The following is a 23,203-nucleotide window of genomic DNA, read 5'->3' as shown; positions in this document are numbered from 1 at the left end:
ACAAACAAACAGGCAGCCTTTGTGCAGTTTATCTGATGCAGGGCTACAGATATATGGGCAGGGCTTAAAGGCAGCAAAAGACATAATTGCGAAGAGGAATATGACAGCACATTTGTCAGTGGCTCAAATAAAAATCCATCGAGGGCTGTTGGTTGGCTGAAGTGTGTGTGGCTACCTAGTATGAACCAGAGCTCTGGAGAGTGATATTGTGTCTATGTGGGTCTGCAGGACTGGACTGTGACTGGGATCCAGGCCACTTGGTTGGGAGCTTCAACGCAATCATGTTGAGCAACAGGTCTCAGGACGCGCTGAACTATAAGGACCAACAGGTAGGTGACTGAGATGTCCTCTTCTGCCTGGAAAGTTTATCTTATCGATCTATTTATCTGTTGTTCTTGTTTGTCTTTATTTACTCTGGGGCTCGACTACAATGAAAAGAGGTGGTGTTTTATGGTTCATGAATGCTTTCCTCAGGGTATGAACTTGTGACTGAAACGTGTACAGATGTGCGTGTATTTGTATAGAAATTATTCAGATTCAACTGACATGTTTTTGTTATGTGGCTAAATGGCTTTAAAGATGAGTGGCATCCCCATAAAAGCCTGATCTTTAATGCAGACTTCGCCATAGACGGACCATGATGTTTCAGTCTCCTGGTCCAGCTCTTCATCAAAGACTAGGCGAGTAGGAAAGGGGGAGATGGTGGTCAAGCTTTGTGACAAAACAGTTTTTTTTTTTTCTTTCAAGCGATCATATTTGGGTTATTATAGCCTCCTGTCATCTGCTGTCTTAACAGTGTGATTTCATAAACCAGAACTGATGTTTCCACCTGTGTGAAGATTTGGAAAGGACAGGCTAATCCACCTGAAAGGCTGTTTTGCTATTACAGTTATCTACATTGTGCTCCCCTTTAAAAAGGCCCGATTCCACATCTTTCTTCAACATAGAAATCGCATTACCTATCCCTTGATTCCCTAGTGAGAACCGAACATGTGTCTGGGCTTTGGGCACATCTGGGTACTCGAGGATTACGTCAGGAACCTGAAGGTCAAGTTCATGCAATTGTCAGGCTAGAAGCAATGCAAGTGCCCGTGTCGGGAAGCTAATTCAGTTAGCTAATGGAATTGATCTAATTATTGTGTCAGCATTATTCAGATGGATTGCTGAGACTTGGCGACTGTAGGATACTGTACTTTATGCTCCCGATTTGATTGAAAACATTATTTCTAGGCTTCAGTGTCTGAAATGATTCCTGCTTGGATACTTGGGTACTATTTTAAGTAAAGGTCCTTAATCCTCCTCTCACCCAATCGTTCTGTATGTAGTCCAGCCTTTAGTTTATAAAGTAAAGCCCACTTCACTAGACAGCCAAGCAGGGACGTCTGGGTGGGCACAGTTGCATATGTTTGTAGAGTAATACATCTCCCCTAATAATTAATTAACCCCCAACTCATGAGATTTTAAATCCACCCATGTCTAGGATCATTCTCTTTTTTTTTTAGTGATCAAAGAACTTCCATTTAAATCTCCCATCCTATCCTTTGTTTTTCTTGGTTATTTGTAACGCTGGGTATTAAACTGAATTCTTACCGAGGGTTTGAAAGAGCAGAACATTTCAGAATCCCCTTGAAGTGTAGTGATCACATCCAACACGGGTTATTGAAATCCAAGCGGCTTAAGTTTCACTCGCACTCATTCATTTCGGCACTTTTCTCAGTTGGCGGTTTCTTTGTATCCATTGTTGGTTCAGCTGCTGTGAGTTTTAGGGTCCTTCCTTGTAAAAAGCAAACAAGCACTGTATAGATACAATTAGTCTCTGAAAATGGTCCCAAAACATATATTCACAAAAAAGTCAAAGAAAATTAAACTTGAACTGCTACTGTGTGTGTGAAGAAAGCGTACAGTGCAGGGGTATTGAATGGCAATGTCTTTTGTACATTAATATCACCTTTATTTTCTGCTTTAAAATGTAGGCCACTCTTTTTGTTTTAAGGGTTAACTACTGGCTATTTGATCTGTTTGCTATTTGGATTCTCGCAGTGATTTATCATCAACCCGTGTCAGCAGTTACCAGTATCTGTAACAATTTCATGCTTTTGAAGTGATCTTGGAATCTGTGTTTAAGAGAGCAGTCCTGAACTGTCTGAAGCTATTTCTTGATGCATCTAACCTAAAACTCTGGTCTCATTACTTTCGTTACCACATTAAGAAACCGCAAAAGTAAAGGACAGTGTTTTTTTTTTTTTTTTTTTTTGCCTGAAGCATAGATTCTCTGTTCCTGAAAGATCATCAACTTTTGGAGACTGCGTTTGTGTCAATCATTGTGTCTCTTTTGAGTTTGCTGAACTATTTTCCTGAAACTATTTAAGTGCACCGTTTCTCAGCAAAGCCTATAATAGGCATGACAAACCTTCTTTTGATAGCGGTAATCTCACCATTATCTCAGTGGGCTGTGCTATACAATCCCCTACAGCTGCAGACCCGGCTTTCAAGTCGATAGGGGGTATTGATTTGAATCTTGTGTTTCACATACTCATCTGATATCTGTAATAATAAGCATAAATACTCGACACCGGTCATATATGTGTATGTTTTTTAAATGAGATTGTGGTTTTATGGGGGGAGAGCAAGTAAGCATTTAAGCATATAATCATTGTTTTAATAAAAAAATAACAAGCTTGATGCTGCACAACGATACCCCTTAAATGATTGTTTATTCTGCAGTATGAGTTGGACTTAGACTGTGTATAAATGTATAAATAGCCTACCATTCAGAAAGGTAACTGTGTCACAAGATTGTTTAGATTAAAGTGTTAAAGTATAAAAAAAGCCCTGCATGAATCACAGTGAGTTGCTAAGTCCTATTCATTAAATGAATGGCATTACATTTCCTTATGGAGGCCTGGCTGCCTTTCTTATCTTGTAGTTTCACATATTGTTGAGGTTTAACAGCTGGATGTTATTTTATAAATAGATTATGGCTGAAAATGTAGCTTAACATTAGTTTAACATCAAAGGAAACCGAAAAGAACCAAACATGTAATCTCTTCTTGATACAGACATGCAGAGTAATCGCTGTTATGTCTCTGTAGGATTTGTTTCTCTTTCTGTGTAACGGTGCAGATGATGCACAAGGCCTGGATGGAAATGGCTGCTAATCACAGGAGTACTGTATCTATTCATCCGCCTGAAATGCAAATTGAACTTCATGGTGACGTTTGTACAATTCATGTACATATTGAAGGGCCTACTTGCCAGAAGTTGGTTTTGTCATCAGCTGGAATAGTTAGGAGCCATTTGGGGTTTTTCAACTGCCGTGCTGTGGTGTTTCGCTGGCTATGATAATCAACCGTTGTTTGGGACCTACTGTCGTTACTCGGCGGGGTTCAGGTTACCTCGGCCTGCCGCGGGCTGCGTGGCCGTGCCAGAGAGTGTCGGGTTTCTGCTGGGCATTGAGCTTTTCCTTGTGCTACCTGCCCCAGCTGCTGCGCTGGCACCGCCCCTCCACGACACTGGGAGACGCCGAGCTGGGGCGCAAACACGGGACGCTACTGGTCCCGTCGAGTGGCGCGGTGGCTTCCCCCTGCCTTTGTTTTCCTAAGCCTTTGGTCTGGCCCCGATGATGGCTCAACCGGGTTTCCCAACCAGCTCCCGTTTGCTTCTCGAGGCACAGTAGAGAGGGCAGGGGTGGGGTTTCTATATCTGGACACACTGTAAGTCCCGTGGGATTTCACCTTTTAATAAGCCCTGCCAGCTGTTTGGTACCCCACATCGAGCAGTACTTTTAAACCCCAGAGCTGCGAAGCCAACGCGATTACCTGGAACCCTCTACTTGGAGATTACTGCATAACAGGACGTTACCTAAAATATCAGCCCCCTGGTCGGTGAGCCTCATTTCCATCTTTTCATTAACATCAAGGGATTCTTTACTGTAGTGTACGACCTACCACATCACCTGGAGCTGCTCTATTCCTCCTGCATGTCTAGCAGGAAGAATGCCAAAAAAGCACTACGGTTAATGTAGAAATGTTTGTCAATATGTCAGGTCTTGATTTGGGGATAATTCAGCCAGCATACTTAGGTGGTCCTTTACATCTCCTCTGGCATACAGTGGAATTTGCTGGACTTTGAAACACAACCTACCCTGGAGATTTAAACTGCCTCTGGTTAGATTTATGAAGGAGTGAAAAACCGATTGTAAGATATAACATAAATAAAACTAAACAAAACCAAAGTCGATTTTTCAGCTGCTTTTAATGATATCCTCCTATTCTTGAAACATGGAGAAATTGTCTTTTATGTAAGGCGATTGTTAGTGTGTTGAAGAGGCGCATTACTACAGAAGTGGGGGTTTCTTATTGGGATCTAATGCCAGCTAAGAGCTTTTGTTGCCTAAGTTCATGACAATGAATAAAACCGCATGCCCTTGATAAACCTTAAGACCCCCCATTTCCATACAAAAGGCAGTGTCAAGAGCAAAGCTGTGGTGGACAATGGGAACACAAGCTGCTGGCTCTTGCGTTTCTCTAAATATTGACACGAATGACAAAAGAGGAACTAGAACCAATCATCTGAATCATACAAATAATCCCTGGCCTCAGTAGCCCTAAAGATATACATCCCCCTTGAAATTGTGGTTAACGATTGCACTTTTTCTGTTTGTTTGTTTTTGTCAGCGCTCGCGTGTGCAGGGTATCCGTTTTCACGGTCTGCTGAAAGAAATACCCTGAGATTTAATTTTACAAAAGGATTATCCTGTACGGCAGACTGTTTGTGATCCATTGGAAATGTACAATGTTCCATTATGGGGTAATAACGGGCATCGGATGACATACGCTGTCATTATCGCATTCAGCGCATTATGACATTCAGAGTCGCAGCCTCTCTCTGTGCCCCATCTGTTTAGAAACCAACTGAAATCTTTTTGTGTTTTATTATTCCCTGTAAAATATGAAGTGCTTGATAATGTTATTCTATACTTATTCTGTGTGTCTGGGTTATTCTGTGGTGCAGGTTTTATGTTTTGTTTGTACAGAAGGAAGTGCAATTCAGTGTTTCATGCTTTAAAGCTAGGCTGATTGTTGTTTGGATCGATAAGGGTATAGTAAGTTGAATTACTGCTGTAAGTAGCTGGTCATTTTTGTGATTTGTTTGCAAACACTTATAACATGACCCACCCTTGAATTAAGAATATTGTGTGTGTGTTTGGGGGCAATGTCTGCATTTTATATGCCAGTATCCAAGAGTAATTTATCTTAATCTGGACATGAGGAAATTAATAATATATTTGTAAAATACATTAATAAATAAATACTCTTTGTCCCCAGAATCAATAGAATCAATGTCTGGAGTCAGACGCCAAAAAACAAAAGTGATTTAGCTGGTTGCTAATGGGATGCAGCTGTATACAATAACTAATGTCTTTAGGCTTTAGGAGGGATTAAATTAGTGAGATATCTGGAAGAGAGTCACCATCCTATCGGCAGCAAGAGCCAGCCTGCCCTCTCAGCATGTGCATCGATTCGGCTTTGGATTTGCATAATAGAAGATTGAAGTCTGCAGGGAGTGGCCAGCTGCGAGATACTGAGAGAAGAGAGGGCAAAACATGGGGAACGGCACATTTTACAAGAGCAGTGAAGGATTACTTCAGTCTAGTAACTCCTACTGATATGAGTGTCTGTCTGTGTTACTGCTCGTTTTCCTCTATTTCACAGGATGTCTACAGTGTTTTCTCGGGGGTGTTTTCAAATGTTGTCCATCATGTTACTGCTTTAGAAAAGTGTGATATATATAGTCATCATAAATATGTATTTAAATTACCTACAGAAATGTTCTGCTTTAATGATATATTCTAACAAGGGGAGGGGGGGGGGTTAATTAACAAGATCAGGACATAGTTTTTGCTCGCAAGAAAACTCCTGAATTTATGCTCCCAGAGTTATACTGCTCGGGTACCAGTCTGTGCTCAAATTGACCCTGTGTTTGTCAGCAGCATCCCTCATCCCTTACAACCTGACACGTCTCTAATAACTAATTGTATCAGTTCTGAATCCTGCCCTCCATGCCCAGTCTTTAACATTACTCCACACCTCTCCCCAGCGCAGCCCAGAGCATATTTCTGTGGATACCAATAGCTGTTCTTCCACAAGGCAATTCGCACTCATTACCTTACCACACCCATTAGGAGCATGGCTTGCAGCAATATCCGAGACGATAAGCACATTTTAACTTGCAGCGAATGGGTCACAGTCGTTGAACGAGTCGTAAAAGGCACTCGCACGGCCCTCCGGTCATGTGGAACACCGATAGTGCACCTGTAATTCAGTGCAGCTCGGGAGAGTCCAGGTATGATTTTCATTTGATTCATGTTGACAAAACTGACAGGCGGTGGGCATTTAAACGTAAGAAACCAGTTTGATTTCAGCCTCTCGCTGGCACGGGGTCAATCGCTCAGTGGGATGGAGTGCCCAGCGGGCAGAGCAAGCGAGATCTGAGCTGGAGCGGGTTCATTTGTGAAGGATTAGACAGCTGGAAAGCAGCTATTACTAACTACATTCAAATCCATTTTCCCCCGTGCAGATAGCTGTAATTCAGTGCTGTGTTTGATTTACACTGCTCTCATTTCATCGTGTCGAAAATGGGAATTGGATCCTTTCCCTTGGGTGTAGAAAGAACAAAGCATAATGCACACAAGAATCTCATAACTTTATGTGCGTGTATGTGTATATATACATATATGCTGATGGTTATGTATGGCTGTGTTTCACAGTAGCTATGCAATAAACTGTCTGCTCATTGCATCCTGAGCTTCAGTCTGCTCTCCTTCCCAGCATTGGAAACCCTACACTGGGCTGCACCACGCTTCGATAGTTGCTTTCACTGCTGTCCGTCCTGAATGGCATCCATTAGATTTGCATTCATACACAAACCCTGGTAGGCTGCTTAGCTCGAGTCATTTGCCTTTCAAAGAGTGTGTGATCACCTTTAAAGTGCAGGAGAAGGACATTTTGGAAACCAGCTGAATCAAAAGGCTAGTCGTCCCATTAATTTCATTCTGTGACACAAAAGGTTTGCTGTCTGATGTAATGGTAAATCAAAGCAGTTAAAAAGGTTTGAAATCTGTTTGCAGATCTTACCTGCTACTATCGTTTCCACTGAATTCAGACCCAGTTTGACATCTCTCTTCATGTTGGAATCCTGAAGGGCAAGGGGTGTTGCTGATTTAAGCTGTGCACTTCCCAGTATAACATAAAAGGGTAGAACAGTGCGTCTGGAAAGCGTTGTTGCCTCTGAAATTGATCAGACCCCTTTATTTGTGATTGAGCAGCTTTATATATACATAGATGATTACATAAGCTAGCTGGCAGAGTCCACCTGTGATTGACAACGAAGGGGCAGACTGAAAGTGGCACAGCTCTGCCATGTGAAAAGAGGCATTTCAGCTCTCACAGCCAGGCAGCAGTGCATTGTGGGAACATGTATCCCACTGACTGTGCCACTAGTATTCACAGAAACACAGGAAAGCTAAGGGTAACACCCTGGACTGCATTAACACAATAGCAGCCAACACCCTGCATGAGGTAAATATGTTTCTTTGAGCCCTCACTAAAACATACTTTGCTTTTATTTGGGTAGGGCTTTAATCACAAAAGGCACCACACTTAGGTCATGATTGTTAACTCATTTAAGACAAGTGAGGGGCTGGGTCTGGCCCGGCAGGGTGTTTGGGACAGATTGGGGCAGCACTGTGAGAGAAGGTGTTGTGCAGTTATGGGTTTTTCCACATGTGTGATTTAAATTCCTTTGCATAATATAAATGTGTTTGTGTGTGTATTTAATTAAAAAAAAAAAATCTGGTATAAAAAGATTCAAATCTGGTTCAGCTAATCTCAGTGTACTGTTTGTGTTCAGTCTTTTTAGATGCTTATATATTTATGGTTGTGACTAAACGTCAAAATTAAATTAATGCAGTTTCTGGACGTTTCTCCTGGCTGCAGTCATCAGACGATCTTGCTCTGCCTCATAAAACGTGTTGCAATTTTGTACGGCAGCAGGGAATGGCAAAAAGTGAGGTTTAGTCATGCAGTGTAACAAAGAAAATTAGTAGTATAAAATTAAACTAATGTCATCTGTAAACCACAAGAATAGCTCGCTGTGTTCTGTAACATCTGGCCATGAACAATGAGGTAAAATGAGAGTCTAGAATGTAGGTATTAATAACATGCATGTTAATCCAGTCCAGAGTGTATCAAGTGTAGCTGAAGTCATAAAAACAAGTTTTTCCTGGGGAATTGGGGGGGGGGGGCTGGGTGGGGACCTGAGTTGTTTCAAATGCCTTTTGAAATGCCATCATGAACATCCAAATTCCCTTTTATGAGGAAATGAAACCAGAGGCTATAGATTCAATCCCACCCTGATTCTGTCAGGAGGGAACTAATGGAGGTAGTTGTTTCAGCCTTCTCTTAAGCAATGGTATGATGTTAATACTGTGGGTTTGCATGACATGAGAACGAAGCAGGTGACCTACAGTTGCCCATTGCAGAGGTCACTTCTATGTTGTCTTCATCTCTACTGTGCTGTTAAAAAGGACTGTAGCTGTTAGCCAAATTCATTTACACCTGCCAAGTTTGGGGAGAGAGAATGTGTTTTAGATGGGGATATATTAAATATTGGAGTGTGTTTTTCAGAATCCCTTTGCGATCTGGTAGAAACAAATGCTTTTTGATGTTTGTAACAGTTTTGTCAACAGTAGGGAGGAATTTGTTTAGTTTTATTATTTTGGCATCTAGTAAACAGAGATCAGGCCCACACTGGCTCCAAAATCTGTTGTAGTCAAATCTGTTGCAGATGGTGCTGGAGACCCGAGCTTTTCCACAGTTGCAAGTGTAGAAAACAGACATGAACATGCTTCTCCTTTTGCTGGCCCCCCTTGCTTTGACGTGCAGTTATGATTGCTTGAGCTCTCTACCTGTTTGGTAGGTGTCAGGAATCAAAACCCGTCTCCTTTCAGCCCTGTGAATTAACAAATGAATGAGAATGTTAAAAGACTCTACAAGATAATATACAGAGATTGATCTAAACAACAAAGTGCAACATTGCTCCCTTGTATCAGACATTTCCCCATTGCCCTAAAAAAAACCTTTTGAGCTTTGTTTTGGGTCCTTTTTGTTACTGGGCATGTCCCAACTGAAATGTATTCAACACTGATGGAGGGAGGATCAGAACTTTTAACTCAATGACAGTTTTCCTCCCATGAGAAGACAGTTGTGGGATAACAAGAGAAACTTGAATCATTGGTAGCGAGTTTGGATTGACTGAGAGATGTCAGTGCATTGTGTTTTTGTTTTGTTTTGTTTTTCCATTTAATAAAAAGTATAATCTTTCTGTACACTTTCTGAGGCAGGCACCGACTGAGATTGCTTATTCCAAGAGAGTGTTAACCCCAGCATTGAACTGTGCAGAAGGAAAAGGGTATTCATGGCAGCAAACAGAACTGGGATGTGCATTAATATAGTATGTGAAAAGGCTGAAAAGAATTCAATAGTAAGCATTGTAGATTTACCATGAATAAACATTATTACAAGCATATGCATTGTTTTGGCTAATGCAGAAGGCCATTTACTTTCAATACATCAGCCCTAGGCAAGTGGTGAACTTGCTACCTTTCTCCTCCATGCATTTGTGAACCAGTTTATTCAGCTACTGTTCTTTTGTTTTGTAAGATAATCTCTAGCTTTTCTATTTTTTTAAACCATGCATAGCTCAATCCTTACCATACTTTCTGAGAGTTATATACACCAATGTATATATACACCAGTTGTTATAGTCGCCAATGTAAATATGTACAAGTTTGTTCATACTGTACATTTAAATCGGGGGACTATTCCTTGAGAATGTGCTTTCCTTTGCTATGTTTCCAAATCATACTGAGCCACGCAGAACATTACATCAAAGACCCGTGGGTCTCGGACACCAACCCCTTGGAGGGGACGGCCGACTCGAGGGGCAGGGGGGTAGGTTGGTTGGGTTCTGAGATTTAAAACGTTCTGTCAGTTCCAAAATGGCAGCAAAAGTCAGATTCTACAGTATAGATTGAATGCGATTGCACATGTATTCGACAGCAAAGTCCTTCCACCTGGCCTTCCACTCTTTTGAAAGGCAGTCTGGGGACTGACTGGGTTTGGTGCAGAACACAGACGTGGGACGGCACACAAACAAGTCAGCTAGAGATTAAACCAGTGGAAAGCAAATAGTGCAGTCAAATCTTCGAGTATGTTGCCACAGGTGTCAGAGGGAGATGGTTTCTACATAAACAAGCCTGGAGGGAGTGGCCCAGGCCGAGCAGGCAGTTTCTCATTACTTGCCTGGTTGTATTCTGACTGCCGGATTAAGCTCCACCTTTTAAGGAGTGCACACACAACCACAGACTCACTCACTCTCACACACACACACACGGAGAGACACAGGCTCAGACACAGCCAGCCTCAGAGCTCACAGGGTTGCCATTGCCATGCTGTGCAGCCACAGAGAGTGGAGGAAATCTTGCCCAGCGATCACAGAAGCGGGAGCTTGAGGACGGATCCACTTGGCTGTTTTTCTCGGCCTCGGGGACGCTTGGCAACCCAGGGTTTTGAAAGTTTTGCAGAAAATGATTGGGCATTGTTGAAACTTGGCTGTGGATTAGATTGCCGCCCACCCTTCCCTCCCAGCTTCTCTCGGCTCGTTTCAGTACACCTTGGTGCCGAAGACAGGGTGAGTAGATTGTGCTTACCATGGGACTAGGAGGCCGCTTGGGAACCTTTACATCAAGTACTGAATGAAATGTGCACCTGTCCAGCACTTTCTTACATGGGCAGCTATTTCACAATTCGAATAAGTGTGGGAGCTAGCTTGTAAAATGGGTTGCACTGTGTTGATGGACCCCACAAAAAAGGGGCAGTGTTGTTTAGTGACCCTTTTACAAGAGTCATGGTGCAAGGCTGGAAAAACAACGTCAGTGTCATTTTGGTTACCTGCTTTCCTAGAGGAAAAGCTTAATTACTAACCATCAGGGGGCAGCAGTCTTTGAGGTGTGTTTGAGTATCATTTTGATAAAGCAGGGTAGTTTTTGTTTAGATATTGGTTAAAGGGCAAAATGGGAAGTGGTGCATGAATCAGACGGGGAGATTCACATTTTTCATGTCCTTCTTATTTATTTTATTCTAAAGTGCCGTTTTGCTGTTACTTTACAGTTTTCATCTACAGGCAAGCCGGGTTAAACTGATTTATTGCAATTCTTTAAAATCCAGATTCTCTGCTGATGTCCGTTGTAGGCTGGTCTCTGCTGTGTCCTGCCTAGCGAGCTATTTGAAAGCATCATGAGGAGATTACCTTTTTCTCACTGCCAGAGAACATCGGGTTAAAGGCTTTTCCCTCCTGATCGCAGGTGTTTCTCTGATGTGAAAGTGTTGACATTGTAAGGCCCTCACCTCTAGGCAGTCTGAAAACAGACACAAGACCTTCTCTGGGGAAGATGACTGGATAAATAAATATTTACGTGGTTTGTGCATTTGCAATTTTTGCTTCTCTGTGGCCTTCAGCGCTCCCGGCTCAATAAACCAAAGGCGTTGAGTCCATTTGGACTAGTTTAGTTAGTGTGGAGCTCACCCTCTCGGGGAATGACCACATATTGCTTTAAAATACTGGAGAAAAGCAAGCAATGTTGAATTCCTACCAAATATCAAAATAAAAACCGTCATTGTCACGGCATTATATATTCTGGATAATACGATATAGATCAGTGATATTCTAAAGGAAATTGTAAATCCTTACAAGATAAAATGTGCAGCATAACTAATGTCATTTTAAAAACGTGCCCTGCCTGTGTTGTGAACTCCATTCATGGTCATCGACAACCTATAGGCACTGCCAGCAGAGTTAATGTTTAACTTGTGCTGTGGTGTCTTATCAGATATTCAAAAGCTTTTTGCTGCAGTGCAAAATTTGCTCCACCTTTTTTTAACATCAAAGGAAATGTTGCAAAAGTCGATGCACACAAAGAGGGAGGAGAAGAGAACATTCCTCTCTTTCAATCCATTCCTTATCTTTTACTAATTATGCATCTTTCACAAAGAGCAGATGAAATGGGGAACTCTGAGACATCCTTTTGGAGGACAGACCACAGAGCGAAGTACAAACACATGGCGAACACGGCTTGTGAACACTTATTTCTCGGCACCACTAGTTGTTTCCATTATTGTCATTTTGTTTTATGCATCAATCTGCCCAGGCCTATTGTATTTCTGAGAGGTATCTAGTTCCCAGGAACCTTGTATTGCACAGGCTGCGTCTGTGTTCGCCATCATGTCAGACAGGAATGTAGACCAAATTGTGAATCACCTGGGCAACCCCAAAGTTCATATTTCCATTGCAAAGCTCCCCACTTATCACATGCAAACGATCCGCCTTCACTGGCGCGGCTCGTTTACACGCCCCTGTGTTGGAATTGGCACATATCTTTGTAAATCGTGAATATAGTAACAGTTGCATACATTCCCCCGGGACAAAGCTAGAGACCGTACTGCCTTGCTCTCGGCGCTCCCCTCCACACCTTTAACCCAAACACTATATTATGAAGGTATCCTCTCCCCTCCTTCCTAACTGAGTTATAAAGTTTGTGTAAACTTTAAGTCACCCTGGGTAAAGGGGTCTGCTGAAAAATTTATAATAAGGTTCAGACAAATATAAAAGCATGCAGACAAAACAATTAAAGTTGGTGTTGTAACTTTGAGCAAATGTACGTCAATATAAAATTGAGTCATTCAAGAAAAACACAATACCACAGGATTTATATAGAATACACAATATACAGAAGATGTGTGTTGAAAGCTTTTCGGGTGAAAAGAGAGGAGAGGAGAGGTCAAAGGCTGGGTTTGTCTACAGTAAGGAACTGAAGCCTTTCTCTTCTGTCTTGATAAGAAGAAGTGAAACTCTGGGCAGAGGCCACGGCCCTGGCAGAGCACAGACTTCGCAGCAGACTGTGCCCTTGAAATGTCTGTAAAGTTACTGTCATGCAGGGACAGAACGTACTCCAAATATTCTCCACATCCCCAGCTGAAATGTAAAGAACAGGGTCTATAAAAAGCACGCAGAATGACAGCCGGTGGTGAAAGTCCTCGGATCTGTCCGCGTGTAAAATCGTTATCCGGTTTTGACTTGGGAAATTGGTTAAGTTTGTTCACTTCAGGGACATCATTGCTGAAGATCTGAGGACCCCATGGTGCCAGAGGATTGGAGTCGAGGACTCCATGTCTCAAGAAAACACGAACCCATGTACGTTGTTTGGATTTAAACCACCGTTCTTAGAGGACAAGGACAGCGGGGCGTCGGCTTCATTTACACTATAGTATCTAATGAGAAGAAAATTAAATGGACAATGAATCTCCCCATGTTCTGACACATTAGAGTCTAATTAAGTCAGTCCTGTGCCCTATAATTGGAAATCCGCAGATACACCTAATGTAACCTTGGCAGCATTTCATTTTGTTTCTGAATGTGTGAAATCAAACCTGTATGAGGAAATGCACAAGTTTTGGCTAGCCTGCTTTTCATATCTTTGATTATGAAAAAAGATGTAAAATGTTCTTTGTTGAACGAGCATGTGTGTGTTTTTATTTGGTGATGGGGTCAACATACTTTGATCTTAAAAACAGTTTGATTATGAATAAGTGGGATACTATTTTCTGGGGGTTGGAGAAGTATGCCCTTCCATAATTCATAACTTAACTTAAATACAGTTGCGAAAATGAGCTAAATGGGTCTTGACAGCAGACCGTATTTTCTGTGTTTCTCAGCAGGTTCATGCAAGTTAACAGATCAGTGGATTTGGGGGGGTTATTTTTCACGGCACTGAAATTACTGGAGCATAATGTTCTGGAATTCCAATTTAAATTCAGCGATCTTGCTTGTTTAGTTTGGGGTTGTAATGAATTATGAATAAAGTAATACAATCACATAACAGCATTCTTACATTGTAATCCCTTGGTATAATAATAATGTAATAATAATAACGTACGTGTATTTCTGAAGTAGGAAGGCCAGCCTGTTTGATACACAGAGCTGTGCCCTTGCACGCCCATACTTGGCACAGCGCAGGCAACTCGCACAGGTTAAAATGATCCATTTCAAGCCAGGACAATTGTGTTTATTGTTGCTGCTTTCATTTCCTTCCTTGTGTACTGTACAGATGCTGGCCTTATATTCAGGAATTATTAGACATGCCACTCATAGGATAGCCGATGCCTAGATGTCTGCAAACTGGTGCTGACTGGTACTCCCATTTATGTAACTTTGGGCAAGTGTCGATAATTAGTACACTATGGTAAAAGTGAAGCTTATCGAGTGTCTGAGTTTATTCACTGCAGATTTATTGCATTTTTATTGCCTTGAAATACTTGTTTTGAATGATCTGGCTTACATTTGGCATTTTATTGTATTTAACAGTGTCTTGGGAATTTCTTTGGATAGGTGCATATGGTGTGCTTTTGTATGTGGTTGATTGCAAAATACGTGTGGAAAATGTGACTTTCCTCCCAGATAGACTGCCTTTTCCAACGTGGGCATCCCTATGGTTTACACCCCCTCCTCGTTTCTCCTGCGCTTGATATCGGGTTGATTTAATCATCCGCTTCAACCCCTTCTTGCATTGTCCCCCATCGAATCTTCCACTTTCAGTAGCCTTTAAGTAGGGCTGAGATTCTTCACGGCCCACAATGCACAGCATGTCGGTCGTCTGCACTGCTTGTGGCCACGGCTGCCAGCAGGCCTCTGAATTCCTCTCTGCGATGTTGCCAAGCTTTTAAATGATTAGTAGAGGGTGGATTTTCCATGGGACATGAGGTTATAATGTGGCCTTTTCATATGAAGTGTGTGTTCCTCATAGTGATTCATTTCAGCCCCTGGTCCTTCATGCTGTTCTGCGCTGTCAGCTCCGTTTCGTTGCGTGTCGTCTGTGGTCGTTTTTTCCTTGTAGCTTCTCTCCTTAGACAAATATCGGAGGAAATGTCTGAGGTGCAGTCTTGAGAGAACGCCTTGTTTTGCTGTGCTGGTGTATTGACAGTGATATACATAGCCAAGGTCATTCACCGCTCTTTGCTAAGACTTCATGAATGTTTGAACAGGAAGATTCGGTTGAATCGATCTAAAACGCCAGGAAGCACTTTGCGTTGCTTGGCTGTTTCTCTTCTTTTTTTACTCCGTTGACTGTGTGTGTTGGGTGGGGGGGGGATGTAAAATTACAGAATGTGCTGCAATGCACGTCAGTTTTGTAACAAGAATGCACATTACCGTAAGACATTTCCACATGGACAATTTGTAACCGGATCAAAATAAAATGTGAGGGGGCACAATATTCCAACTGAGGGAGCATTGCCCCCTTTTGCCCCAACCCCCCCAGTGGCAGGCCTGATCTTGATACCCTTAAATTGTTTACAGATCGACATAAATCAGACATATCAATAATGTGTTCATGTCAAAGAAGGTGCATCAGGTTCAGTTATTTGGATGCAGGAGTTGGCTTCAGTTTTCTGCTAATCACTGATATCGTGATACCTATTTTCTTAAACTTAAATCGGTACCTTGTCTGTACATTGTAAGTACATTTAATGCTTATAAAGACTAGAGTTTATTGTGTTCTATCTGTGAAGATACACGGTACAAGCAGCTTGCTATAATAAAGGGGATTTAAACGGCATGTATTGTTAGCACTGGTTTCAATTAACCCGAAAACACAGTTTGAAATCAGTGCAATTAGGGTGTTTTTTTTATTTTTTAAGTATCAACAAGTGAGGAATGTTATGCATCTTGTTTCTGCAATTAACACATTATTGACGTCTTACCTCCTTTTTAAGTGAAATCTATCGGTTTGTAAAAGTGTAGAGGTTTGACGTGAGGATCCTGAGCGCACACTCTGTGAAGAGCACCGCACCGCATGCCACGGGTCAGGAGTTTATTCAGTTTGTGCGATTCGTTTTGTTTTAGGCTATAAACACGTTATATGTTGTTATTTTTGTATTATATTAAATCTTTCATTGTTAAGATCACAGAACCAGCTAGCATGCACAGGAACTATTTGTAATGTACTTGGATGTATCTTAAATTGAGAGAGTTTGTATTTGCAGTAATAATTTATCCTATCGATTTAATGTTTTTGGTTTTACTATTTCTGTGCTGTTTTGCTTATTATGCTTTCATAAAGATATGTAATTATTCAATCATATTATAATGACTAAATTGCGTATTTTCTACTGGCATGTCAAGCATAAAGGGTTACGTACTCTTTGGCAAGGGCCTTTGCATCCTGCTTGGCTGGATAAAGGCATGTACGAATGTAGCACTGGCTGGGTGAGATGAACAGTGGTTGTTTGAATTGGACTCCACGACCAGAAGATCCGCCTGGAACCTGGGAGAAATCCAAGCAAGGATGAGCTCTTTAAATGTAGGGAGTCTGGATCACTGAGATCCTGTGAGAACTGGCTTGATGCATTTCCGCGGTCAGTTTAAATCTAATTTTCAAGCGGGATTAACTCCCCATTACGGAAGCCACGTGTATTTTATAGGGTTAATGTGAGATGAGGAAGCAGACGTCCCGCATCTGGATTTTAAGCGATTTCCTCATCCAGTGGGCAATCTGTTGTCCCCCTGTGGTGCAGAGATTACTCTTGTTGTGAATGATTGTCCCATTTGCAAACTTAAGGCTTTGCAGATCAGTTGAAAATGAAAAATGGTGGCAATCAACACAACACAACGCCTGAATATGTTTCCATTTTCAACGATATTAAAAAAATAAAAGAACGAGACAGCTGTCACACAAATCCACATGTTTCGGCATGCTGTTTCTAACCTCTTGTGTGGATGATGAAGGAATATATATATATTATTATTATTATTTTTTTTTTTAAGACTGTTCCTTTGCCATGCTTGTCTCTGCCTCTCTTCCCTGTGCTCACCATAAAAAGGCGCTATATAGAAAAAACAACAATAGATGGATGAAGTATATTGTTTATGACTTAAAAGCTTTATTTTGGGAATTTGCAAGGCATTGATGGAAGGGTTTCAAGGAACCAACTGACCGCATACGGGTGAAGGAATTAATTTTTTATTGGCTCAATTTTAAGATTCTCTAAGCTGTTTTCATTTAGGCTTTATTATTCTCTCCCAATGGAATGAAAATGTAAAAGTTGAAAGATGCCAATGCAGAAAAATGTAGAGTAGATAGTCTTGAAAAGGTGTATAAAAATACTGATGATGTTTATGTTGGGCGGAGCGCATAAGGCACTTGTAAAACTCTTCAAACATCATAGTCAGATTCTGGATCCCAAGAAGACGTGGAGAATATTTGCCTGTTGTTCTCTGTCCTCTGATATTGCTTTTGTGGTGTTTTGAACCTTTGGATTTTTTCTTAGTCTAGGGTGTTATGAAAGCCAGTTTATAAGACCTACTCAATGTGATTAAATGTGACACGTTTCTCACAGATTTCGCCATTGCCAGCACGCTTTCACAGTTCTATGATGCATTCCACCTGTCAGTCGAACAGATAAACATGAAAACACTCAACCCCCTCCAGTGAAATATTTTTCCCCTGATAGGGAGTGTTACTGAGGTTACTGGATTACAGCTTTTTGCCCGTGGCTTCATAGATAGTCTTCTAGCATGAATCGAGCCTTCTGCGGTGGGATCCAGCGAGCGGATGAGCTGTACCGTGGGCGTTCTCCAGATGGCTTTGGCAGATCTTTGGCTCAGCAATCCTGGTAATTTTTCTGCAAACAGGGTGCCTGTCTGGGCGTGAGCAGAGCTGTATATTGCGTAAAGGCAAGTTAGCAGATACGGAAACCACCCTACGCATTGAAGTCCACCCTAGCTGTCAGGACTAGGAGCTCTAATTACCAATGTTTCCCAATCAGATCAGCATTTCACACTTTTCAAGCTCTCGGGTTCTAGAAGACGTGCCATTTTTAAAATGCAGTGTAAAGCTATGAAATGAATAAAGAGGACGCTGCTGGTCCTGACTGGCAGGTGTGGGTATCTGCATATCACAGCCCCACTAAAATCAGGAAATGATACTTCAGGTACTTTATCTTTGGAAGCAGTAGGATCAGTTAAGATATTGTGGTTCTGGAGGAACTGGTTGTTCACCTCTCCTTTGTCTTGTAGCTGTTAACCCTTTGTTTTTAAAGGCTTCCTATGATTGGCTTTGATGTTAACCTGTCATCAATGTACAAAAGCAATAGGAAGATCTCACCACAGGACAGTTTGTATTTCATGTGTGGTTGTGTCTCAGACATAAGCACTATCAGTGAATGTAGGGCAGGAGGGTAAAGCTGTAAAGGTGCTGCTGACCTAGAAGTCCATATCGTGTCTCAGCCAGGTTTGTGTAAAGAATACGTCGGAGTGTTTTTTAAATCGGAGGTCTCTGAAACGCCAAAACCCTAAGATCTCATCTCGGGGACTTCCGGAGACCTCCATGGGTTGGTGACTTAGATGCACATCTGTCTATCAGTACTTCTTCTGACTAACTGAACTCCTTATCACTTACTGATGTCTAAACAGATTTTTTTGTCTTCCAAAATATGTTTTCTTTGTATACCCACCCAATTTGGTGTTCCTGCTTCCCGAGTTCACCATTACGACTGTTTTGCTTCACACTTGAGAGATGAACACTGGGAACCAAACATAACCACTGATCTCTGTGCTGCGATGCCCTCCATGTCCACACTGCCAGCCTCCAGCAGAAATGGCAGGAATGCAACACAACACGCACCTCTCTCACTAATAACACTGCACACACTGACGGCCTGCAATTTAACACGGTACCTGTTTGACAAACACGAGAAACTGTCTGACCTTCTAAACAAAGATTCAAAGGCTTTATTTCCCTCCACAACCATTTTGCTAGAGTGCTTTTGTGATGTTGATATAATCTGTCTTAGTCATGTGGTCGCAGGACAGTTGTTTTCAAAATGAAGATGCACAGACATGGGCAGGACCATCTGCTGTGTCAGAGCACTAACTGGTGTCCGTCCTTCTTTCCAGATGACATGGCGCCCTCAGTACCGAAGCTCCAAATTCCGGCACGTGTTTGGCAAGCCCTCCACCAAAGAGAACTGCTACGATGGCGTGCCCATCACGAGAAGTGTCCATGACAACCATTTCTGTGCCGTCAACCCCCGCTTCATCGCTGTCATCACCGAGTGCGCCGGGGGAGGGGCTTTCCTCGTCGTTTCCCTCCACCATGTAAGACGAAAATCTCCGCAACGTTTTTATATCCTATCTGTCTGTAAACATCCTTTTGGTTCAATAATCCCTGCCCCCACACATGGTCTCCCAGGGAATAAATTGGAGAGGCAAGCTAAAAATGTACACGTTAATTCTGCTTCATGTTGCATTGGAGACTCTGATGTCCTCAGTTTAAGTTTAAACGCAGTTCAGTACTGACAGTTTTAACTGTGTCGGCTGCACAAAAATAACATTAAGTTAGTGAATGTTAATAAAAGTAGTTACATTCTAGCAATATTTCTGTCACACAAGGAAGAGTCATTATGTTTATTTTTTATTAAATATGCAGTCTAAATCATAGACTTATCTTAAATATGTATACAGACCTATTTCTTAAAGTCACAATCATTAAGTCTGTGATACTCTGATTCTTTATACCAGGGGATCTCTTTGCAAACTCTTCCAACTACTGGAAAAATATTATATTCACAAAACACATGTATAATGAATGTTTTTTGTATGTACTGCAGGGCAACATTTGCATTAAAGAAGAAAATACAGATTATCGGTTGATGCAGGGTTTTCATTATTTTCTGGGACCGTAATGAGGAAGCGAAACTGCAAGCCCAGCAGTATTTTTATTTATTTTTTATTTTAAGAGGACAAAGTATACCTAGTTACTTCACAATCTTGTTTTTATGCTCAGGGGCCACTATGCAATTAAAGTGCTTTTTCCCCTACAAAAATCAAATAAATAAACTTGCAAAAATGTGTAGTTCAAAATGCAAATTATCAGAAAAAAAAAACGATTTTATGGACAAATATGGATTTTTGAAATCTTAGTGGCTGCGAGTCTTATAAACTAAGGGTCGGTGTAGTGTTTAATTTAAATATAAGACGTATTGAATATTAATTCCAGCTCTTCTATGTTCACACATCTGTAACATCTTTATTTTTTTAGTTACATCAGCTCCTCACAGCCCTATCTTATTGTATTCATTCTTACCTGACGTATTACTTTGGAACACGCATCTGGGAATGCTGAAGTGGTTTCAGCTGCGAAAGGATTGTATGGAAGGTGTTATTTAAAGTGGAATGACAACATGGCTCGGTGACAGGTCCCCCGCCCTCAGATTGTGAATGGTGAGGACCAACACACGGCTGGCAACAAAGTGGCTTTGTGTGGCCTGCCAGGAAAACGTCTCGCCCAGCTTTGACGTTTCTCCACATCCACACCACGACGCGGGCTCTGAGGGCTTCGGAGGTCTGTCCCAAGCCCTGTGGGTCTGACTGTAGACAAAAATGAAGTAGGGGAACGAATGCTGTTCTTCAAAAAGATTTTTTTTTAAAAGTGTATGACGACGGCTTACTATCTCGCATGTATTGGCTGCTGAGTTTCTCATTGCCTTGGCTCACTCAGGAATTACATACCTTGTTAGGAATGGCATAAATCACACAACTCCTAAAAACACGCACGTCTGAACTCTTGCTTGTCTCTTCTCATCTCTTGAAAAACAAGCAGGACGGATGCCAGAGATGACTTGGCCATTGTTCTTTCTTTTTTTTCCTCCTTTTTAATATTTTTTTCTACGATGACATCAGCCAGACGCACCTTCGCTATCATCTGGGTTATCTAAATCAAAGGGATTATTAGTTTCAGTCTCGGTGGCGGTATTGTATAGCTTCATGTCGGGGCCCCTGTTCTACACAGTGTCGCTGTTTAACATGCCTGTGGTGCCCAGGGGGGAGACTGTCACTTATCAAACGGGGTACAAAGGTTAAAAAACAAAGTAGAAACATGATCATTTACACTTATTTCTTTGTAAGCCTACATCTTGATAAGAGCCGTGCAATGAGATCTTGGGTGATCTTGCCTGCTGGGTGACTTCTGCACAGACCCAAAGGATGGGGCGTGTGAAAGCTTACCCCCCAGCGCTGTTCGTAAATAGAGAGATTTCCTCAGTAACACGAGAGCTCGAGAGAGCGGTGAGAGAGGTGTCTGTTTCCCCAGGAATCCTCGAGGCTCACGCACAGCATTATCTTTGGACACCTGCCTATACCTGGTCTGTCACGGTGAAAGAAAAGGCGTAACGAACCAAAAAACCACAATAATCACAACGATTATTGCGAAATTCGTTTATTTGTTTTAGCTGTTTTTATTCCGTTACATCAACACAAATAAAAGGTGAAATTAGCGCAGTAACCACAAGGCTGTGCTGTCCTACAGCCGGCACTTGGCACAGAAACATTGTCACGTCACTATTGCAGGACGTGTTTATTCCACAAATGGGATTCTGTCTACGATAGGACTCACCATTTTAAAAGAGTAACTGTTGGCGGAGTCCTCATGGAACAACAAGGTTTTCAAATACAGCTTTGTTACCAAAACATATTGTCACCTTAAAATTGCAGCCTGACACAGTGACACACTCTTCGAAAGTGTGTCCCCCGTTTAGACCGTGTGCTGAGCATTACAGCACAGTCCTTCTTAATTTCTACTTCTGCATCCAAAACAAAAAAGTATGGCACTGAACTCAAACTAAATTATAATAAAAGATTAATCAAGAGCTTATCCTTGCATTGGCTTGCCACTGCAGACGTCTAGCGTTTGAGCTGGATCGTGTATGTCATGTATTGAGAGTTACATTGACACGGCTAGGAACTGTTTGTCAGTGAAATATTGTTGAATTCTTTCTGTTTTTAGCTCTCTGGAGCTGCAGTGATTTTGCTTACTGAGGAAATGTATAGACAATGGAAATGGGGCCTACGTTTCCTCTTGTCCCTTTGCGTTTCTATTGCTTCATCCTCTGTGAACCCTACCCAGCTAAATAAAGCCTGTGGTGTCGCCAAATGTTTTCTGTTTTTTACATCAGGGGTGGCCAACCCTGGTCCTGGAGAGCCACAGGGCCTACAGGTTTGTTTTATCCAGATCATTAACTGCTTAAGTGAGCCAATTGTGGGTCTTTTTAAATCAAAATGTCCAGGGTATCCAGTGATTGGTGATTTAGACAGACCTGTAAAACCTGCAGGATTGTGGCTCTCCAGGAAGAGGATTCAAATAATATGTAAACATCAGGGTTTATCTTTCATTTTTCAGGTTCGTTTTCATGTCCAGGTTCATTGCATAATGGAAAGAGTCATAGTGGAACTAATTTGCACTGATGGTGTGAAAGCATAGCAACGCTACATTATCAATGGCTACTTATTTTTCTGTTTTATGGTCAGACGGGGAAGGTTGACCCTCATCACCCGCGTGTGTGCGGCCACAGGGGCAATGTGCTGGATGTCAAGTGGAACCCCTTCGATGACTTCTCGATCGCCTCCTGCTCAGAGGATTCAACGGTAAGACACGGACGCTCCGGGAAATTAAAAACACCGGAGTTTAATGGGGCAGGCGGTGCACGAGCTCGGGGCGGTGACGTCTGCCCTCTCTGAACTGCGTCAGGGGACAGGACTTCTGATCTGAAATAAGTAACAACCTTACTGTCCAGACATGCTTATTTTCTGCCACTTAGTGCTTGATCTGTCGCCATTACAGATCCTCAGAGCCGTGCAGAACAGAACCGGTTGATACAGTTTCATCCAAGCACCTAATCACCTACCTACAACAAACACCACGGGGAACCTGCAAATTAATCTCCGTGTAGAGTGAATCCTATACAACAGTCCACAGGTGTTTTGCACAACCATTATGAAAATAGCAAAAATTATTGATGTTGCAAATTAAAACAAAATGAACAAATACAGAAACCTGTGGAGGTTCTTACATTGGTACCCTGAGGATTAATGGGGCATCTTAAAGCTTCATTCGTTTGTTTATGTAGCTGGCAAAACATTTGTAAATCCAAGATGCTGGTAAATGTCTTATGAATGTGACTTTTTATTTAGTTAGTTATTAATAGGTAATTTAGGCAGCACTGTGGAGTAGTGCTGTTGTACCCCTGAGCAAGGT

General features: G+C 41.9%; 1 protein-coding gene across 2 annotated transcripts in view; it reads left to right on the top strand.

The window, feature by feature from the left end:
- The window catches only part of coro2aa (coronin 2Aa), a 44,801-nt gene that overhangs the window by 13,373 nt on the left and 8,225 nt on the right, over window positions 1–23,203 (top strand). Inside the window, exons 2-4 of one of the 2 annotated variants that reach the window (XM_066720719.1) lie at window positions 229–329; window positions 19,069–19,269; window positions 22,477–22,593. In XM_066720719.1, coding sequence (XP_066576816.1) covers window positions 229–329; window positions 19,069–19,269; window positions 22,477–22,593 — 419 coding nt within the window. Of the gene's footprint in view, window positions 1–228; window positions 330–10,430; window positions 10,753–19,068; window positions 19,270–22,476; window positions 22,594–23,203 lie in introns of those variants that run through there. The other variant, XM_066720720.1, reaches the window with a different exon arrangement.

Source organism: Amia ocellicauda, chromosome 13 (assembly GCF_036373705.1).
Source record: "Amia ocellicauda isolate fAmiCal2 chromosome 13, fAmiCal2.hap1, whole genome shotgun sequence".
In the NCBI taxonomy this organism is placed as follows: Eukaryota; Metazoa; Chordata; class Actinopteri; order Amiiformes; family Amiidae; genus Amia; species Amia ocellicauda.
Note: the sequence above shows the minus strand (reverse complement) of the source record. Positions and strands in the feature narration are given on the sequence as shown.